Source organism: Hyperolius riggenbachi, chromosome 11 (genome assembly GCF_040937935.1).
Source record: "Hyperolius riggenbachi isolate aHypRig1 chromosome 11, aHypRig1.pri, whole genome shotgun sequence".
Taxonomy (NCBI): domain Eukaryota; kingdom Metazoa; phylum Chordata; class Amphibia; order Anura; family Hyperoliidae; genus Hyperolius; species Hyperolius riggenbachi.
Window position 1 is genome coordinate 83,198,624 of NC_090656.1, and position 17,119 is coordinate 83,215,742.

The window sequence follows — 17,119 nt, forward strand, 5'->3', positions numbered from 1 at the left end:
GCTGTTGTGTAAACAGGGACAGTTCTAGACTTTTTGCCGCCTGAGGCAAACTTGTGAGGATACCCCCCACCCCCCATTGGTAGTATAATTGCCTCCAGTATTGGTAGCCTGGAGGGGGTAACAGCCAGGAAGGGGGCCAGCGGGCACAGTGGCGGGGAGGGGGGGGTTGGAAACCCCCTCTCCCCCACTCACTCACCTGGTTCCCCCCGTCCTCTCTCCCCCTCCAACTATGAGCGCAGCATGTCCCAGTGTGTCAAGCAGCAGGCAGGTGAAGTAATTACTCACCTCTTGCTTGCGCGTTCCAGCGTGTGTAATACCATCACTTCCTGCAATGCTGCCCACTGTACCACCACTCGTCACTTCCTCCCAGGTGAGGGAGGCGGGGTCTGACTCCCCCTCCCCGCCGCTGTGCTCGCTGCCCCCTTCCTGGCTGCTACCTCCTCCAGCTCAGCGCACCCCCACCCACACGGCCAGACGGGCGCCGCACCCCCACTACTGCCGCCTGAGGAACCTGTCTTACCTTGCCTCATGGGCGGCCCGGGGCTATGTGTAAATATACATTTATGGGAGGCCTAGGGAACTTTCTACAGAGCTTTATCAGGGGGAATAGTAGCAGTGACTGACCAGTGGAAATCCAGCATTACCAAGCACATTTCCTCCTCAGGGAGGGTTGACCGTTGGAGAGAAACAAGATGAGGAGGCACTCCACAGGCAAAATTTGCATTTCATTAGTGTAAATGCATGCTACCTGTTTTGAGGTGAAACCTCTTCCTCAGGTGTTGAACCATGAAACATGTAGTGTGCAGTTACACTAAAAGCACCCTGAGCAGAAATAAAAAGGAAATCTGGATGGAGGGGAACCAGAGGGCACAGAGGGACCTTGCAGGCTACATGGGGCTGGAGGAAGTCCCAGGTAAGCTAAATGTAAAAAGAAAAAGTACCCTGTTGAAAAGCACCAAACTAATCATATAATATCAAAATATATAAATCTTTATTGTTCAAAACCATAAACCAGTGATCTGCAAACTTGGCTCTCCAGCTGTTAAGGAACTACAAGTCCCACAATGCATTTGACTTTATGAATTATGACTGTGGCTGTCAGACTCCTGCAATGGATTGTGGGACTTGTAGTTCCTTAACTGGAGAGCCAAGTTTGCAGATCACTACCATAAACAATCCATAAAAACAATTAAAAAGTCCCTAAACAATGGTGACATGCAGTGTCTCTCAGAATACAAATATCATACAATAATATTGAATAGCAATAAATTACATCTTGCCAATTGGAAAAACGCATCGTTATTGGTGATGATAAATAATACAAGTACTACCCTCAAAGACTGCCAGCATTAGTGAATTGAAGATAATGTATACTTAAAAATAGCAATAATTATTTAAGACCTAAAGTGGGCATAGCATAAATATGCAATATAGGTTTGTGCAAAAACAGAGCGATCAATTTGACCGCAATAAGAAAAAGTGAGTGATCTAAGGCAAAAGGAGGAACCTGGAATATAAGGGTAATAGGGGCCCTCTTTTTATTTGAAAAGAGAGATTGCAGCAGCCTAAATGAAAAACACAATGTGCTTGATAAGGCAGAGGAAGGCCCAGTGCTCACCAAAAACCGCTAACAGATCTGCAAAACGCTAGAGGTTTTTGAAGCAGATTTCAGAGCGATTCTAGGCATGTTCAGAGACGTTTTCTAAACATGCCTAGCGGTTTTTGGAGTGTTTTTGTGTAGCAGATATCAGCTATTGTTACAGTAAAGCTGTTACTGAACAGCTACTGTAACAAAAAAACGCCTGGAAAACTGCTCTGATCTAGCGGTTTTGAGAGCGGTTTTCCACTTTCCTATACTTTAACATTGAGGCAGAAACGCCTCAGAAATAAAAATAAAAAAAATGCTGAAGCCCCCAAGTTTGCGTTTGTGGAAAAAATGTGCACCAGCCCGAAGAGAGCTTACGTAGGAGTAATCCAGAGGACAGGAGAGGGGTCCAGGAGGAGAGAGACACAGCAAACAGCCCTTAGGCTAGTACTTGTATTATTTATCATCACCAATAATAGGGTGCGTTTTTCTAATTGGCCAGATGTAAATTATTGCTATTCAATATTATAGTATGATATTTGTATTCTGAGACACACTGCATGTCACCCTTGTTTGGGGACTTTTTAATTATTGTTATGGATTATGGTTTTGAACAATAAAGATTTATATATTTTGATGATGTATGATTAGTTTGGTGCTTTTTTTTAAAAGGGTGCTTTTTTTCTTTTTACATTTATCTTGCAAGTTTAGCCGTTAGCACATTCTAGTCTAGGATCTCTTAATTTATGCATGGTGCTGGTCCAAAATGTTTTGGATAGAAGTCCCAGGTAAGTCCAGATTTCCTTTTTGCACCACTGTTCAGGGTCCCTTTTAAAGTGGACCTGAACTTAGAAATCATCACTGCTCTAAAAGATACACAACAGCACAATAACCTTTAAACAAAAAACATAGCTTTGTTACAGCTGGTACAAATCCTAAAATAAATCTGCACAGTTTCTTCTTCCTGATTGATGGAAGCAGACATATTGTTTACAGCAGTGGTTCTCAAACTTTTTCGGTTGAGGGCACCCTTGATGGCTTAGAATTTTTTTTCAAGGCACCCCTCAACAAAAATAACGACTGAAATGCTGTTATGACCCTTATTCAGCAGCACCCCCCAAAGGATGGGGATGAACGCAGAGGCACCCCTGGAAGGTGCTCAAGGTGCACCAGGGTGACGTGGCACCCAGTTTGAGAACCTCTGGTTTACAGCCTCTGCTTTCAAATGGGCTTATCTGCTTATGTGCCATACGCAGTCATGTGACATGGGGCAGTATCAAATTACAACTTGTGGTTAGACACAAATGAGGAGGAATTAAACAGGCTAAACTCTCTAAATACATACAGGGTGCATTTCTCTACACTTTCCTTCTGTCCTGTGCAAGAGTTCAGGTCCACTTTAAGTGCAAGATTTGCCTGTAGAGTGTCTCCTCATCTTGTTTCTATTTGGTGGAAGTGGTGAGCTGTTTGAGGATTGTGCATCAGCAACCAGGTTATTTTTCCTACAAAAAAAAAAAAAAAAAAAAAAAAAAAGCTGATGCATGTAACCATAAGAGGGTGTTCCCACAGCAACATTGACCTTTTTTTTTTTTTTTATTTTTTTTTTTTTTTTTTTCTGTATTTAAATCACAAACATGCTGCATGTAGCATTTTTTTGGGAGCGAATCAGCTTGAAGGAATGCGTAAAAATGCTAATTCATACAAAAATCGCTCTGAAAATCATTTGACAAAATTGAAAATTGCTAAGCGCTAATGATTGCGATTTTGGTGTGCACTATCCCTAATAGAAGCAGGGCTGTGGAGTAGGTACAAAAATCCACCGACACCTCAGTTTAGGATTCCTCCGACTCCTCGACTCCGACTCCTCTAATTTGCATATTACAATCTTGTTGATTGAAAGTATGTAACATGAAAATCATCTCTTAACTGCCAAAGCTTAGGAATTTTTAAAGACAACTGAAGTGAGAAGGATATGGAGACTGCCAGATTTATTCCCTTTAGTCATAGACTAAAACTAGTCCTTGGTAAGAGTACTTGTAAAAGGTAAAGACCAAAACAAAGAACATCTATCAGGCCCTAGGCAATGTAACTGTGGGTACATGTAAGAGTGATGTGCAGGTGCTCTGCAGGGGAATAAGGAGATTCTTCCTCTATTACACATTCTTCATGCACAATCTGAACCAGGTTTATGGGTGATAGACAACACCTCTGTGTTCAATGTGCACAACATTCTCAGTGGATGCCCTGCAGCTCTGGGGAGAGTGCATATGTAGAGTATAGTACTACTGTGTAACAAAGTAAACCTGAGACAGATGAAATTAAAGTTTTACACATACCTGGGGCTTCCTCCAGCCCCCTTCAGGCTAATCAGTCCCTCGCTGTCCTCCACCACCTGGATCTTCTGCTATCAGTCCAGGTACTTGAGCCAGTCTGGCGTAGTGCGCATGCACACACTCCGCCGCCGGGAGCGTACTACACCTGCACAGCACTATTGTGCAGGTGCAGAATGTTCCTGGCTGTGGAAGTGGCACGTGGACGGACTGGCTGAATTACCGGGACTCATAGCAGAAGATCCAGGTGGTGGAGGAGGACAGCGAGGGACTGATTGGCCTGAAGGGGGCTGGAGGAAGCCCCAGGTATGTATAACACTTTTCTTTTCATCCTTCTCAGGTACCATTTAATTCGTAGTCACCAAACCAAATTTTAACAACATATCAAATTATTTGATTTCATGAGCAAAGAGTGCTTACATTTGCATAAATCAGAATCAACGCAGAATTATTTCCATCTCATTGACCATCTCTATTAGTGACACGGCTACACATCAGGCTTTATACTTAAAGCATAGATGTTATTTAGTATATATGAGGGGTTCCTGTGTACACATATGTACAGTCACAATCAGATGTGTATATCTGACTTTAAAAATACGGGACTGCTTTATTGAAGCAGCATAAGTAACTAATTTTGATTGGTTTATTTGATTTTTGTGGACTAAGCACAGCTATTACTGTGTATATAAATTATTTATGATGACTATTATCTGAGAAATAGAACATTGTATCATATTTTCTATTTTAATTACAGTTTAAATTCATTAGGAGTCGGTGCATTTTTTCCCGACTCCGACTCCAGGCACCCAAAATTGCCCCGACTCCACGACTCCTACTCCACAGCCCTGAATAGAAGGCAGCAGTATGCAAATTCACTTGGATAGTAATGCAAAACAAAAGTTTGCCGTCTTAAAACAGGAGGTATTTGCGATTATTCAGGTTGGAGTGAGTATAGGATGTTTCCCACAATGCATCACTGTTGAAATATGCAAATTATCCCTTGGAATGCAGTGCAGTGATGTGTCAGCTTGTTAATTATTGGGTAGTACTGACAATCGTCAAAAGGTAGCTTAAACTGAAATTATGAGTTTACTTTTATCGGCTTTATAACCACTGCACTTGTCTCTGTATTCATGAAACCAAATCTCAAAGTCAGAGCATCGAAATTTACCACACATTTCCATGTATGCAGAGGTGCAGAAATTCAGGTGTGCAGATTTCGGGCTACTGTTTTCATTTATACAGGCTAGAACTTGCATTTTGTTTATTGCAATGTCTCGCACTACATGTTTCGTCGTTGCCCTACATCAGGTGTGATTTCTTGTCATGCAAATTGAATGCAAATTAAATTCGCTCAGTTCTTTGCTGCATACAAATTGAATTAAAGGATAAGCGAGGCAAGAAATAAAAATCTAGCTTTACTTAATACGAATATAATGCGAACATTTGTATAGCGCTTTTCTCATTTCGGACTCAAAGCGCTCAAGAGCTGCAGCCACTGGAACTCACTCAAGAGGCCACCCTGCAGTGTTAGGGAGTTTTGCCTTAAAGGGATACTGTAGGGGGCCGGGGGAAAATGAGTTGAACTTACCCGGGGCTTCTAACGGTCCCCCGCAGACATCCTGTGCCCGCGCAGCCACTCACCGATGCTGCGGCCCCGCCTCCGGTTCACTACTGGAATTTCCGACTTTAAAGTCAGAAAACCACTGCGCCTGCGTTGCCATATCCTCAATCCTGCTGATGTCACCAGGAGCGTACTGCGCAGACACAGACCATACTGGGATTGTGCTATACATTCCTGGTGACATCAGGGGAAGCGAGGACACGGCAACGCATGCGCAGTGGTTTTCTGACTTTAAAGTCAGAAATTCCAGAAGTGAACCGGAGGCAGGGCCGGAGCATCGGTGAGTGGCTGCGCGGGCACAGGATGTCTGCGGGGGACCATTAGAAGCCACGGGTAAGTTCAACCCATTTTCCCCCGAACCCCTACAGTATCCCTTTAAATTCCGTACTGAATAGGTACTGACCCTAGCCAGGATTCAAACCCTGGTCGCCCATGTCAAAGGTGGTTCCCTTACCCAGTACACTATCCAGCCACTGCTTATGGCGAGGGTCACAAATGACTTCTAGGGACTGGAAGAAGCCGCATTTAAAGAGGAACTCCAGTGAAAATAATGTAAAAGTGCTTAATTTCTACAATAATTATGTATAAATGATTTGATCAGTGTTTGCCCATTGTAAAATCTTTCCTCTCCCTGATTTACATTCTGACATTTATCACATGGTGACCTTTTTACTGCTGGCAGGTGATGTCACTGGAAGGAGATGCTGCTTGCTTTTTTGGCCGTTGGAAACAGCTGTAAAAAGCTGTTATTTCCCACAATGTAACAAGGCTCCCATAGTGTGATGTCAGATCATTGTCCTGACATCACACTGTGGGAGGGGTTTCACCACAATATCTGCCATACAGAGTTCCCTGATGATCCGTTGATGAAAAGGTAAAGATTTCTCATGGGAAAGGGGGTATCAGCTACTGATTGGGATGAAGTTAAATTCTTGGTTACAGTTTCTTTTTAAGTAAAGCTAGATTTAATTTTTCGCCACGCTTGTCCTTAATATATACCGTACACTCAAACTATCCTGGCAAAATGATCTGACTGGACAGTTTGCTCCCTCTAAATGGATGCTGCGTTTTCTTACTCTAATGAATGGAAGTCTATACTACTCCACTATTGAGACCAGCATAAGACTATTGTATAGGTATTATATGACTCCCTCTAGATTTCATCAAATCTCCACAGATAATCCCTCCCTCTGTTTTAGGAATTGTGGTGGGGAGGAAACACTTTCATGTTTGATATTGACCATGACCAAGGCCAGATTTACACTTCAAGAGCTTGTAGGCCCAGAGATTATAGTGCTCTAAACTCCGCCCATCAAGACAGGCCACACCCCCAAACCAATCCCTAATTTTTTTTTATATCACATAACAAGCTAAATGTACATGAACCTAGCAGCATTGTAATTGTGGGTCTGCCCAGCAAAATCTTCGATAAGGCCCCCTCTACTTTAATAATAAAAAATATATATCCTACTTATATAAATGGCCCTAGTTACCTTACAGAACAGGCTATAGGAGACGGAGCTACACACGATGGGGGGCTACACACAACTAAGTCACCACCTTACATGGCCTCAAACCACCCCCTCCCCCCCCCCGCCCCCACCAAGATGAGAAGAGTAGATGGCAAATGGCAGTGTGTGTGGCCAGAGTGCACAGCTGATCTGCTCTGCAGCTAGTGCGGTCCAGGGACAGAGGGAGGAGGATGCATTACCCACAATGCCCACCATGCTACTCTCACTTTCACAGAAGGTTCTGATTAAGCCTTGGATCTACGCCCCTAACTACGTGTCAGCAGCTGTCAGACTGGAGCTGGGTGGTGAGTGACATCTCCCTCTGTCTTTCCTGAGAGAGGAGACATAATGGAAGCCGCCTCTGCCACATACGGCACCTGTAGGCATGCGCCTACAGTGCCTTATGGTAAATCCTGACCATGACCCATGCTTTGGAGTAAAGTGTGAATTACTGTAAATCTCGCAAGTTCTCCAAAGACCATTCCCTAAGTTTCCTGTGGTCCTCCTACTTGGCCATTAAAAATATGGCACCAAATTCCCAATGCACCGTCTCAGTCAGATGCTATGGCAGCAAAATCTTACCTGGCTTCCCGGTGGCAAAAACCTACCCTAACCCTAGAACCTGTTATTACCAGAGTCCATAGATTAGTGATATATATGAGAGAATGTTAGTCTCATATGATACACTGGACCACTTCCAGAAGACCTGGGACCTGTGGATTACCTATGCAGCTAATGCTGGTCTACCCTACATGCTATACTTAATTCTCCATCCCTCAGTCTGCAGAGTGGAAAGATGTTACCCAACATGCGCCGACATGGATGCCCTCTCTCATTTTAAATATGTTGCCTGGCTTGACTAATATTGTTCTTTCACCTTTTATTTACTTTTTGTTACTTTCCTGTTTGACATCCTCTTATGAGTCTCTATATTGCATAAAATCAGGGGTGTCCAAACTTTTTAGACAAAGGACCATATCACCCTTCTTGAGATTGCTAGGTGGTCAAACTAAGAGGGCTGCATGGTCATCTCGGTGACCATCTCTTTGTAGTTCCATTAGGCTTTTTACAAGACCTTATCCTAAGTTGATGTCTGCAGCATAAAAATGTGGTACAGATGGTACTTGCAAACAGCATGGACTATGATTTGAGGCAGTGCTAGGTTTCCTTTTTATTTAGGAAGTATAACTCGATATAGCAAGAGAGATACTGGAAGCTCTTGTATGCAAGATGATCTATTCACTTGGAACTCAAAGCATCAGATGAAGATTAAGGTCATACGGCACTGCAGCTAAAAAGGGGAACAGAGAAAATGTACACGATCAGCACTTTATTGAATGCAGATGACAGCTGTAGTGTAGTACATTTATCAATAGATTTGTTCTCTCCTTTTTTTTTTTTTTTTTTTTTTTTAATTTCTGCAGCTACATGCTTTCCGCAGTTTAAAAAAATCAGTGACAATTCTGCATAGATAAGCAGCATACCTAATGTTTCCTAGGTCTCTCCACCTGCACTTTATTGATGGCACAGAAGGAAGAAATGTATTTGAAAAAATGTCCATATGCTCCATTTTTTTTTGTACGTATGCACATTGTTAACCCCTTGCTGATCCTCAATATTTTTTTTTTTAACTTTGTACGTTTAGAACATTTTATGATAAGTCACACAGAACAAAAATATAAATACCTGGTATTCAGACAAGAGCACAAAGAGAAGATTATAGAGACATCAGTACAAATGAAGCATGTAATAATAAAGTGCATCTTCAGTTCTTCATCTGGGTTTGGCTGATCTTTGTGATCTTCTTCAGATGGTGATAGTTTGGAAGAATCTTCATTAGGAAATCCAGCTGAGGGGTTTGTGGTTGCGAATGGTCACTCTGTACTCTACACAGGCAGTCAGATCCATATATGACCGTGTTCTCTGGAATAACCTCACATGTCCACATTGCAGCAAGTACCAATATTGCAGCCGCTTGTCAGAATGACGTTCCTGCACACAAACGCTTTGGACTCAATGACATTGATGTCTCCTATCTTCATTGCCTGAGAACAGCACCCAGCTTCAAACACATTGGCTATCATTCATAAAGCGTTCCCGCATGTGGAAATGCTAAAAACAGCCGGCTTTACCGACCACTGAGCAAAATGTGTATTCATAAAGGCTGTTTCCGCATGCGAAGCGGACTTTCCCGAGCAGAGCGATAATTTACCGCATTGTGCTGTGATTCTATGCGGAAATGTAACAAAATGTAAATTCATAAAAATTAACTCAAGCGGTATGCGGACGGGGATTACCGCTCCCCTGGATGTAGCGATAAGCATGCGGAGTACATGTAAGTGAATGGGACAGACCTCCCAAGCAGCAGCAGAGAGAACACTGCACGGAGGGACGCGGCCAGCTTCTCCTGTTTCCGCATGCCTACTGCCAGCCTACAACGGGATATCTCTGCACTCCTATCGCAACAGGCAACCTTTTTATGAATGACCACCCAGAAGGCTGAAATACCGACAGCGGTGTTTCCCCGCACGGATTTATTTTACCGACAGCACTTTTATGAATGATAGCCATTGTTGGTACCGATGATCATGGGCTTTGGCTCCACATCCACTTCTGCGTCAGGCACAATATTTTCAGGAAATTTTGAATAAAAGCTTGCTCTTCCTCTCCTAGATTACCTTCACCAATAATAATTGGTCCCACACCAGCATATATACGAGTTTTAGGATAAACCACAGTTCTTGGAGCTATTGTGACATCGCCTTTAATTTCACTTTCCACGCACACCACTGCCCCGGTGCAATTTTCACAGTCTTCTGCAGCTGTGCTTGATTCAGGAGCTCCGCCATCTTTATGGGCAAGGAGTGAGCCTCACATTTTGTTTAATGCATACGAGTACATTTCTGTTAATTAGCAATGCTCAGTGTTTTGTGCTTTGCATGCCTGCTTCTTGTTCATGTGCCATGAAAAATCATTCTTTTATGAACATGGATAGAGATAAAAAAAACTTCAGCGCTAAAGGGTACTCCATTCATTCATTCATTCCTTCAACACCCTTTAAAGTGCAGGCTTACTGGCTTCCAAGCAGACCCAGATTATAAGCTCTAAGCGTTTGGTTAAAGGCCCATACACACGTTGGATTTCCGCGAACGACGGGTCGTTTGAACGTCCCGTTGTTCGCCCGCTAAATCGGGCGTGTGTACAGACTGTCGTTCGCTTGATAAGGGTGGGTTTGAGCGATCCGCTGGTACTTATCCGTTAGTGTCTCGCTCTCCTCCCCCTCTTGCCCTCTCTCGTATGAGCCTTGGGGAGGGGACATGCGTGTCCACCCAGAGTCGTTCGTCGCGGCATTGCGACGAACGACTCTGGGGGGACACGCATGTCCCCTCCCCAGTGTTCTATAGGAGAGAGGGCAAGAGGGGGAGAAGAGCGAGACACGAAGCAAGCCGGCGGCTTGATCTGTTTAAGCCGGGCGCATCCGGCGTTTACATTCACAGGTTGATTTGAAGTAATTATGATTGGAATTAACATCAACAGCGCCACCTGCCGGATGCGCCCGGCTAACGGATAAGTACCTTTGAAAACGTGATAAGGGAGCGGATAAGAGCAAAGTTAATGGAGACAGATCTCCCAGGCAGCAGCAGTGAGAGCGGAACAAACAAGGCTTCCCGGAGTACCCCAGGCTGTGTGTTTTAACCTCTTGGGTACCTGTTTTCACATATATTTCACATCAGAAAGCCTGCATGTGTAATGCTGGGCATACACTGGTCGATCTCGACCCCCGCCGCGGCCACGCTCGTCCCCGCCGGCACTTCTTATCACCCGCTCGATTCGCCGCTATTGTCCGCCGGCAGGGATCGAGCGCGGAATCGATCCCCACGGTGATCGGACACGTCGGATATTATCAATCGAGCCATTAGGCTCGATTGATAATCCTCCCCTCAACGCCGTGTATGCCCAGCATTACATTTCTTGAAGTTCTTCTAAGCTGTGGCAATTAGATTGTTTAGAAAGACTAATAGACAGAATTAGCGCAGATTCAGGGCAAACAGAGGCAGTGTAATAAAAAATGTACATCTAAAGGGAAGCTGAGGATGCCTCTTTTATTGTAATGCTGTCTCTGCAGGAGAAAATGTATCAACTCAGGCAGCTTCTCATGTTACCCCCAGCTTAGTTTGGGAAAATAATGCATTTCTATTGCGACTGTAAAGATTTTTATGAATTGGCACACAAAAATCTAAAATGCCGAATGTGATATTTTCACGACCAGTTTTGTTTCCTGTGCAGCCTTTTATGAATTGACCCCATACTGGAGGTAAATTAATCTGCCCAAGTGTGTTCATTTAAATCAATAACTTTCGTTGTGCACACTTTAGGAACCTTTTTCAATAGTGTTTAATTGCTAACTTGGATTGTTTTGGTCTACCTCAAATAATTTTCATCTTGTTTTTTTTTTTTTTTTTTTTTTTACAGATTGGCATATGGAATCATTGCTCGGTCAGCAGGTCTTTTTGAGAATTTAAAGCAAATTTGTTCTTGTGATGGAGTCACTCTCTGGGAAGAGAGAGATCTTCCGATTGCTGGACCAGGTCGAAAAAAGGTGCAGGACACGCATGCTCACCTGTGAGGAACCTGCCCTGAACTGACAGCTTGCACTACATTGCTGAACAATGCACAGTATCTCCTATATCATTTTACAAAATGCCTATTGTTTTGGGGGCCCTCTGAAATTATAAAGCAGATCTACAGATTTGATGCTTAAATGATGCAGAAACATGATCCTATCCTAACTGGTACCAATTTTTTTTTATTTAACTCCAAAAGTTCACACGTCACCCACCTTCTGGGCCTAAGACAGACCCTCGTGCCGGTGCACTTCTGCAGGTACACCACTCCTGCTCCACTGGCGTAGAAATTCAAAAACGGAGACTGCACACAAAGGGCTTTAGCGACAAGCTGTATTAGTGAGCATGTAGAGGCACATACACAACATGTTTCGGGCGGAGGAAGGGCTCCGCCCGAAACATGTTGTGTATGTGCCTCTACATGCTCACTAATACAGCTTGTCGCTAAAGCCCTTTGTTTGCAGTCTCCGTTTTTGAATTTCAATTTTTTGTATTATTTAAATTGTATTCACTGATAACTGGACAGAGGTCAGAAAACATTTTCAGGGTTATTAAACTCTGTGGTGTGGTCAGTTTTCCTTTCTTAAATATACACGTGCCATACATAGAGAGATTGCTCCCTTTGAAGAACTCCTGGCTGCCTATTTCTTAACAAATTTTTATTATTTAGAATTTTATACACGGTCATCTTCAGCAGCACTTTACAGAGTACATAGAGAGCACATGAAGAGTATGCTTCGCTGCACTGTAAACAGGCACGTCTGCTACCACACAGCATGCAATGTGCCGATGTAAACTGCTCATTACAATGTAACGTGTGCTGTGTCAGTTTGAAAGTAGCCTTAGGTATAAATGACAGAACTAAAATGGCAGAAAGAAAACGATTTTGGTTGATTTTTAATTCTATGATGTGTTTCTAAGTGAAAAATAATCTTTATAAGTCTGCATAATAAATAACATATTTAAAGCATTTTTTTTTTCTAAATTATGTATTTGCCTTGAAGATTAATAAACAAAAATTCTACTTTCGGCTTGTTAAAGTGGATTTTTTTTCTAAAGTGTGCCTAGAAAACTAAACACAATGAGCTCTATTCACGAAACTTCTCATAAATGACTTATTTATCACCGATTTGATAAAAATAACCTTTCAGCACATTTACAAGAAAAATAATCACAGAGGCCTGGTGCACACCAGAGGAGTTTTTCTGAGCGTTTTGAGTTTTTAAATCTGCTGCTAATGTTATCCTATGTGTCTGTGCACACTGGAGCAATGAGGTTTTGTAAAAAAAAACCCATAGCATTACATTGTAAAGAGCTTTTGAAACCTCTAAAAGCTCTTCCCAATGTAATGGGTTTTTTTACAAAACCTCATTGCTCTAGTGTGCACAGACACATAGGATAACATTAGCAGCAGAATTAAAAACTCAAAACGCTCACAAAAACTCCTCTGGTGTGCACCAGGCCTTAAAGTAGGTTGTTCTTGATTAACGTCATATCAATATTACTTTTCATACCTTAATTATATAATACTAGTGACCACAGGCTCTAGGTTTGTCACCGGCGCATGCGCCTCCAGCGCACACAAACACGCCCACCCCTCCTGGCCCCGTCCGCGCATCATTCCCCCAGCTCAGTGTCTTTGTGTCCCTGCATATGCTCACAACAAAAAAACACGGACATGGGACGCAGAGACACTTGCCTATTATTTATTAGGTAGGATAGGACCCCTGTGTCTCTGCGTCCTGCTGTGTCCATGTGTCAGTGCTTTTAACCGTGTGTGCATGTGGCGGCTGATTTTTGCTCTTTGTGAGCTTAAAAAAGTAACATAGATAAGGTGAAAACAGGTGAAAAAGCTTTGTGAATCATGCCCATTATGTTAAACTTGAAAACACGATGAAATTACGTACCGTATGTTTCGGACTATAAGACGCACTTTTTCTCCCCCCAAAATGGGGGGGAAAAGTCAGTGCGTCTTATAGTGCGAATGTACGGCTCTTAACTATCCAGAGATGCTCCGCCGGTGTCCCCGTCTGTCTTAAGCCGCTGATGCAGAAGTTCCTGATGCCTGGGGTCAATGGCTGCACTCATCACGTGCCTGATTACCCTCATACTTCCGCCTCTGTAGAGCCTCCCATTGAAGAGCAGGCCACAGCTACTGGCAAAGCTGTGCACACTTGTCTGGCATCCATGCAGCCCATGACCACCCTTCCAGCTCTATCACTCCCCCCCCTGCTTCTGCTGCTGGTCCTGGTCTTCCTTCACAGGCCCTCCCCTGGCTGGGACATCGGCCACGGGAGGAGAGGAACGCGTTCCCACCGCAAACTTACAGGCTTCTATACTGCCCATCGCCGACTTTCCAGCTCTGCCATACCCGCGCTGCTTCTGCTGCTGGACCATGAGTGAAGATCATTGCAGTCCCCCTGCACTGGTCGGGACATTGGCGGCTGGAGGGGGACGCGTTCCTGCCGCACACTATCCAACCGGATCAACTTCCAGTTAAGTCGCCCCCCCCCGCGCCGCTTTCGATGCTGGTCCTGGGGAGAAGCTCTCATTTGGGCAATCCTCTGGCACAGGCCCTCTACTGGCTGGGACATCGGCGGAGGAGGGGGAAACGCTTCCGCACTTTTCAGGGTTCTATGCAAGCCCATAAACGTGTGCCTGCTCTGTCACCCACCGCTTCTGCTGCTGGTCCGGGAGATGCACGGTGGCTGTGCAGAAGTCGTTATTGGCACAGGACCTCCCATCGTGTTTTTTGAAGCAGACAAGAGCGGGTATGCAGTGGCTTATACATCGACCACGGGAGGAGGATGACACGCTCTAGACAATACACAGACACAATTGGAAGGCAACTTTCAGATGATCCACCAGTCCAGGGTCCATCCAACCATGGCCAGCATTCCCAGACTCATCTGCAGACCATGTGCATCTGGAGGCAGCAGACTTACAGCAACAACTTCATCACATCCATTGGGGTAAATCACTTTAAAATGTTATTCTGTCATTCCTATGTCTTTTGTCTTGCTCAGTGTTCAGCAGAAGCAATTAGAATTCATCTTGCTATGGCATTGTATGGACTGTAGTTCGTGTAGCAGTGAGTGTAGTTAGCATAGCTGTGAGTGTAAGGCCCCGTTTACACTTAATCAGTTGGTACGCTTTTTGTTTTCTTCTCCATAGCAGTGCATTAGGAAAAATATTTCAGTTAAAACGCGTTAAGTGTGAAAGGTGCCATAGGAAAACATTGGACTTACTTTGAAAATCAGTTGACATTTCAGTTATAACTGAGAGCAACTGATTAAGTGTAAACAGGGCCTAAGGGGTGTAGCTGAGTGTATTTGGTGATGGCAGCAGGGGTTAGTGTAGCTGGGGGCAGCAGAGGTTAGAATAGCTTGCTAGGGTAGCTTAGATAGAGACTGTGTGGGGGGTAAAGTATGGACATAAGACGCCCCTGCAACAAAGACGAACCTAGGTTTGATATAATTTTTTTCCCCTGATTTTTGCCCTCTAAACCTAGGTGCGTCTTATGGTCCGGAGCGTCTTATAGTCCGAAAAATACGATAAGTGGTTTACAATTATTTACTGTCAGTTCTACTCTTAAGGTGGCCATACATCAGGCAACTTGCCGGCCGATTGGACCATCTGATTCGATTATAATCAAATTGGATAAAAATCTGTGCCGCGAAGTGCATTTCTGACCGACAATTCGACCAATTTTTTTAACGGAAAATGGTAGCACTGCACATGCTGCAAGATGTTGTGCTGACTTGCTCGATTTGATGCGCGGCGGGAATGGCGTGCAATTTTGTGACTATCGAACGTGGCGAAACCCCCGTTGCTGTCCCCCAATGGTACATGCCCCCCCACCGGTGCCTCGTGCAAGGTATACATTACCTGTCTGCGGCCTCTGCTTGTCCCTTCGCTGGCTCCGGCCGCACTGTTTGCTCCATACATGCCGCCCCACATGGTTTCCTAGTAGGGGCGTGCGTGTGTGACGTATGACGTCACACCCGTGCCCTTACTAGGAAACCAGGTGGGGCGTGAATGTATGCAGAGGAGGAATCCTGGAAGCCAGCAGGGAACTAGCTGATAGCTCTTGCTGTTACGCAGCGCTACAATTGGTGAATCAACCCCTATGTGTCCAAAGTATTAAAGTTTTGTTAGTACAGTATTATCAACCCATCTAGTGAACACTCTGGCTTTATTTCATTAAAGGGACTCGAAGTTCCCGAAAAAAAAGTTTTATACATACCTGGGGCTTCCTCCAGCCCCATCAGCTTGGATCGCTCCCATGCCGCAGTCCTCCAATGTCTGCAGCGCCAGTACCAGGTTCCGCACTTCCGTCAGTCGTAGCCAGTCTGATGTAAGGGAAGTGCGCCCTCTACGTATCTCTCCAGCAACTGCTGGAGAGATACGCAAAGAGCGCACTTCTTCTGCGTAGACTGTCGCTGACTAACGGACGTGCAGGGACCCGGTACCAGAACTGCAGAAATCGGAGGATGGCGGTGAGGGTGCGATCCAAGCTGATGGTGCTGGAGGAAGCCCAAAGTATGTGTACATTTTTTTTTTTTTGGGGGGGGGGGGGGGAGGAGCTCTGATACACTTTAAGTATTGACTGTTTTAATCTTCTAGCACTCAAAGGATCCTGCGGCTTTCTCCACACCCACAATTCAAAAGTATTGATTTTTCTATTCTTGACCCTATTTATAGTCCAGCTTTCAGAGCCATATGTTACTACTAGGAAGAACATAGCTCTAACTATCCTGATCTTGGTTGGTAAAGTGACATCTCTTTCCTTTAGTATCTTGTCCACATTTGCTATAGCTTTCCTCCCAAGTAACAAATTTTGTATTCTCATGACTGCAGTCACCATCTGCAGTGATCTCCAATCCCAGGAAGGTAAAATATGTTACAGCTTCTACTTTTTCTCTATTTGTAGATTGTTCATTCATGCAGGTGACATGACTTCAGTTTTCTTGGTGTTAAGCAGTAAACCCGCTTTTGCACTTTTTTTTTAATTCTCATTTATGGTTAGGCTCTTTATCATTCAGCATATCTTCCACCCCTATGTAAATACCCATAGTTGATTTGTTAATTGCATCAGCTGCAATCCACCATTGTCTTGTATAGCTAAAGTAGAAGTGAAAAAAATTCAGATAGCTATGGAGAGGGAAGACTATGGATCCTGTTGAGCCTTATGATCCCTCTTGGTTCCCACATTTCAGTACTGTCACCCCCATTAGAGCTATTCGACCAACTGGTAGAATATATCTCGGTTATCCCTTGGATTGCCTCAGGAGCACTCGGGGACATGAGTGCTCCCAAAGACTGCCTGTCAGTACGGACCCGCCCATCTTCAGGATTGCCTGTGGACACGAGTGCTCCCAAAGAATGCCTGTCAGTATGGAGCCACCCATCTTCAGGAGTACCTGTGGACATCAGTGCTC

At 44.2% G+C, this 17,119-nt stretch overlaps 1 protein-coding gene and 1 pseudogene across 1 annotated transcript in view; one reads left to right on the forward strand and one right to left on the reverse strand.

The window, feature by feature from the left end:
- The window catches only part of CCS (copper chaperone for superoxide dismutase), a 46,195-nt gene extending 34,194 nt beyond the window's left edge, over window positions 1-12,001 (forward strand). The window contains exon 8 of the mRNA XM_068260570.1: window positions 11,527-12,001. Within this exon, the coding sequence (XP_068116671.1) occupies window positions 11,527-11,680 (154 nt within the window). The 3' untranslated portion in view covers window positions 11,681-12,001. The remainder of the gene's footprint in view (window positions 1-11,526) is intronic.
- LOC137538189 (dynactin subunit 6-like) lies at window positions 8,818-9,902 on the reverse strand (annotated as a pseudogene).
- Window positions 12,002-17,119: the final 5,118 nt, after the last annotated feature.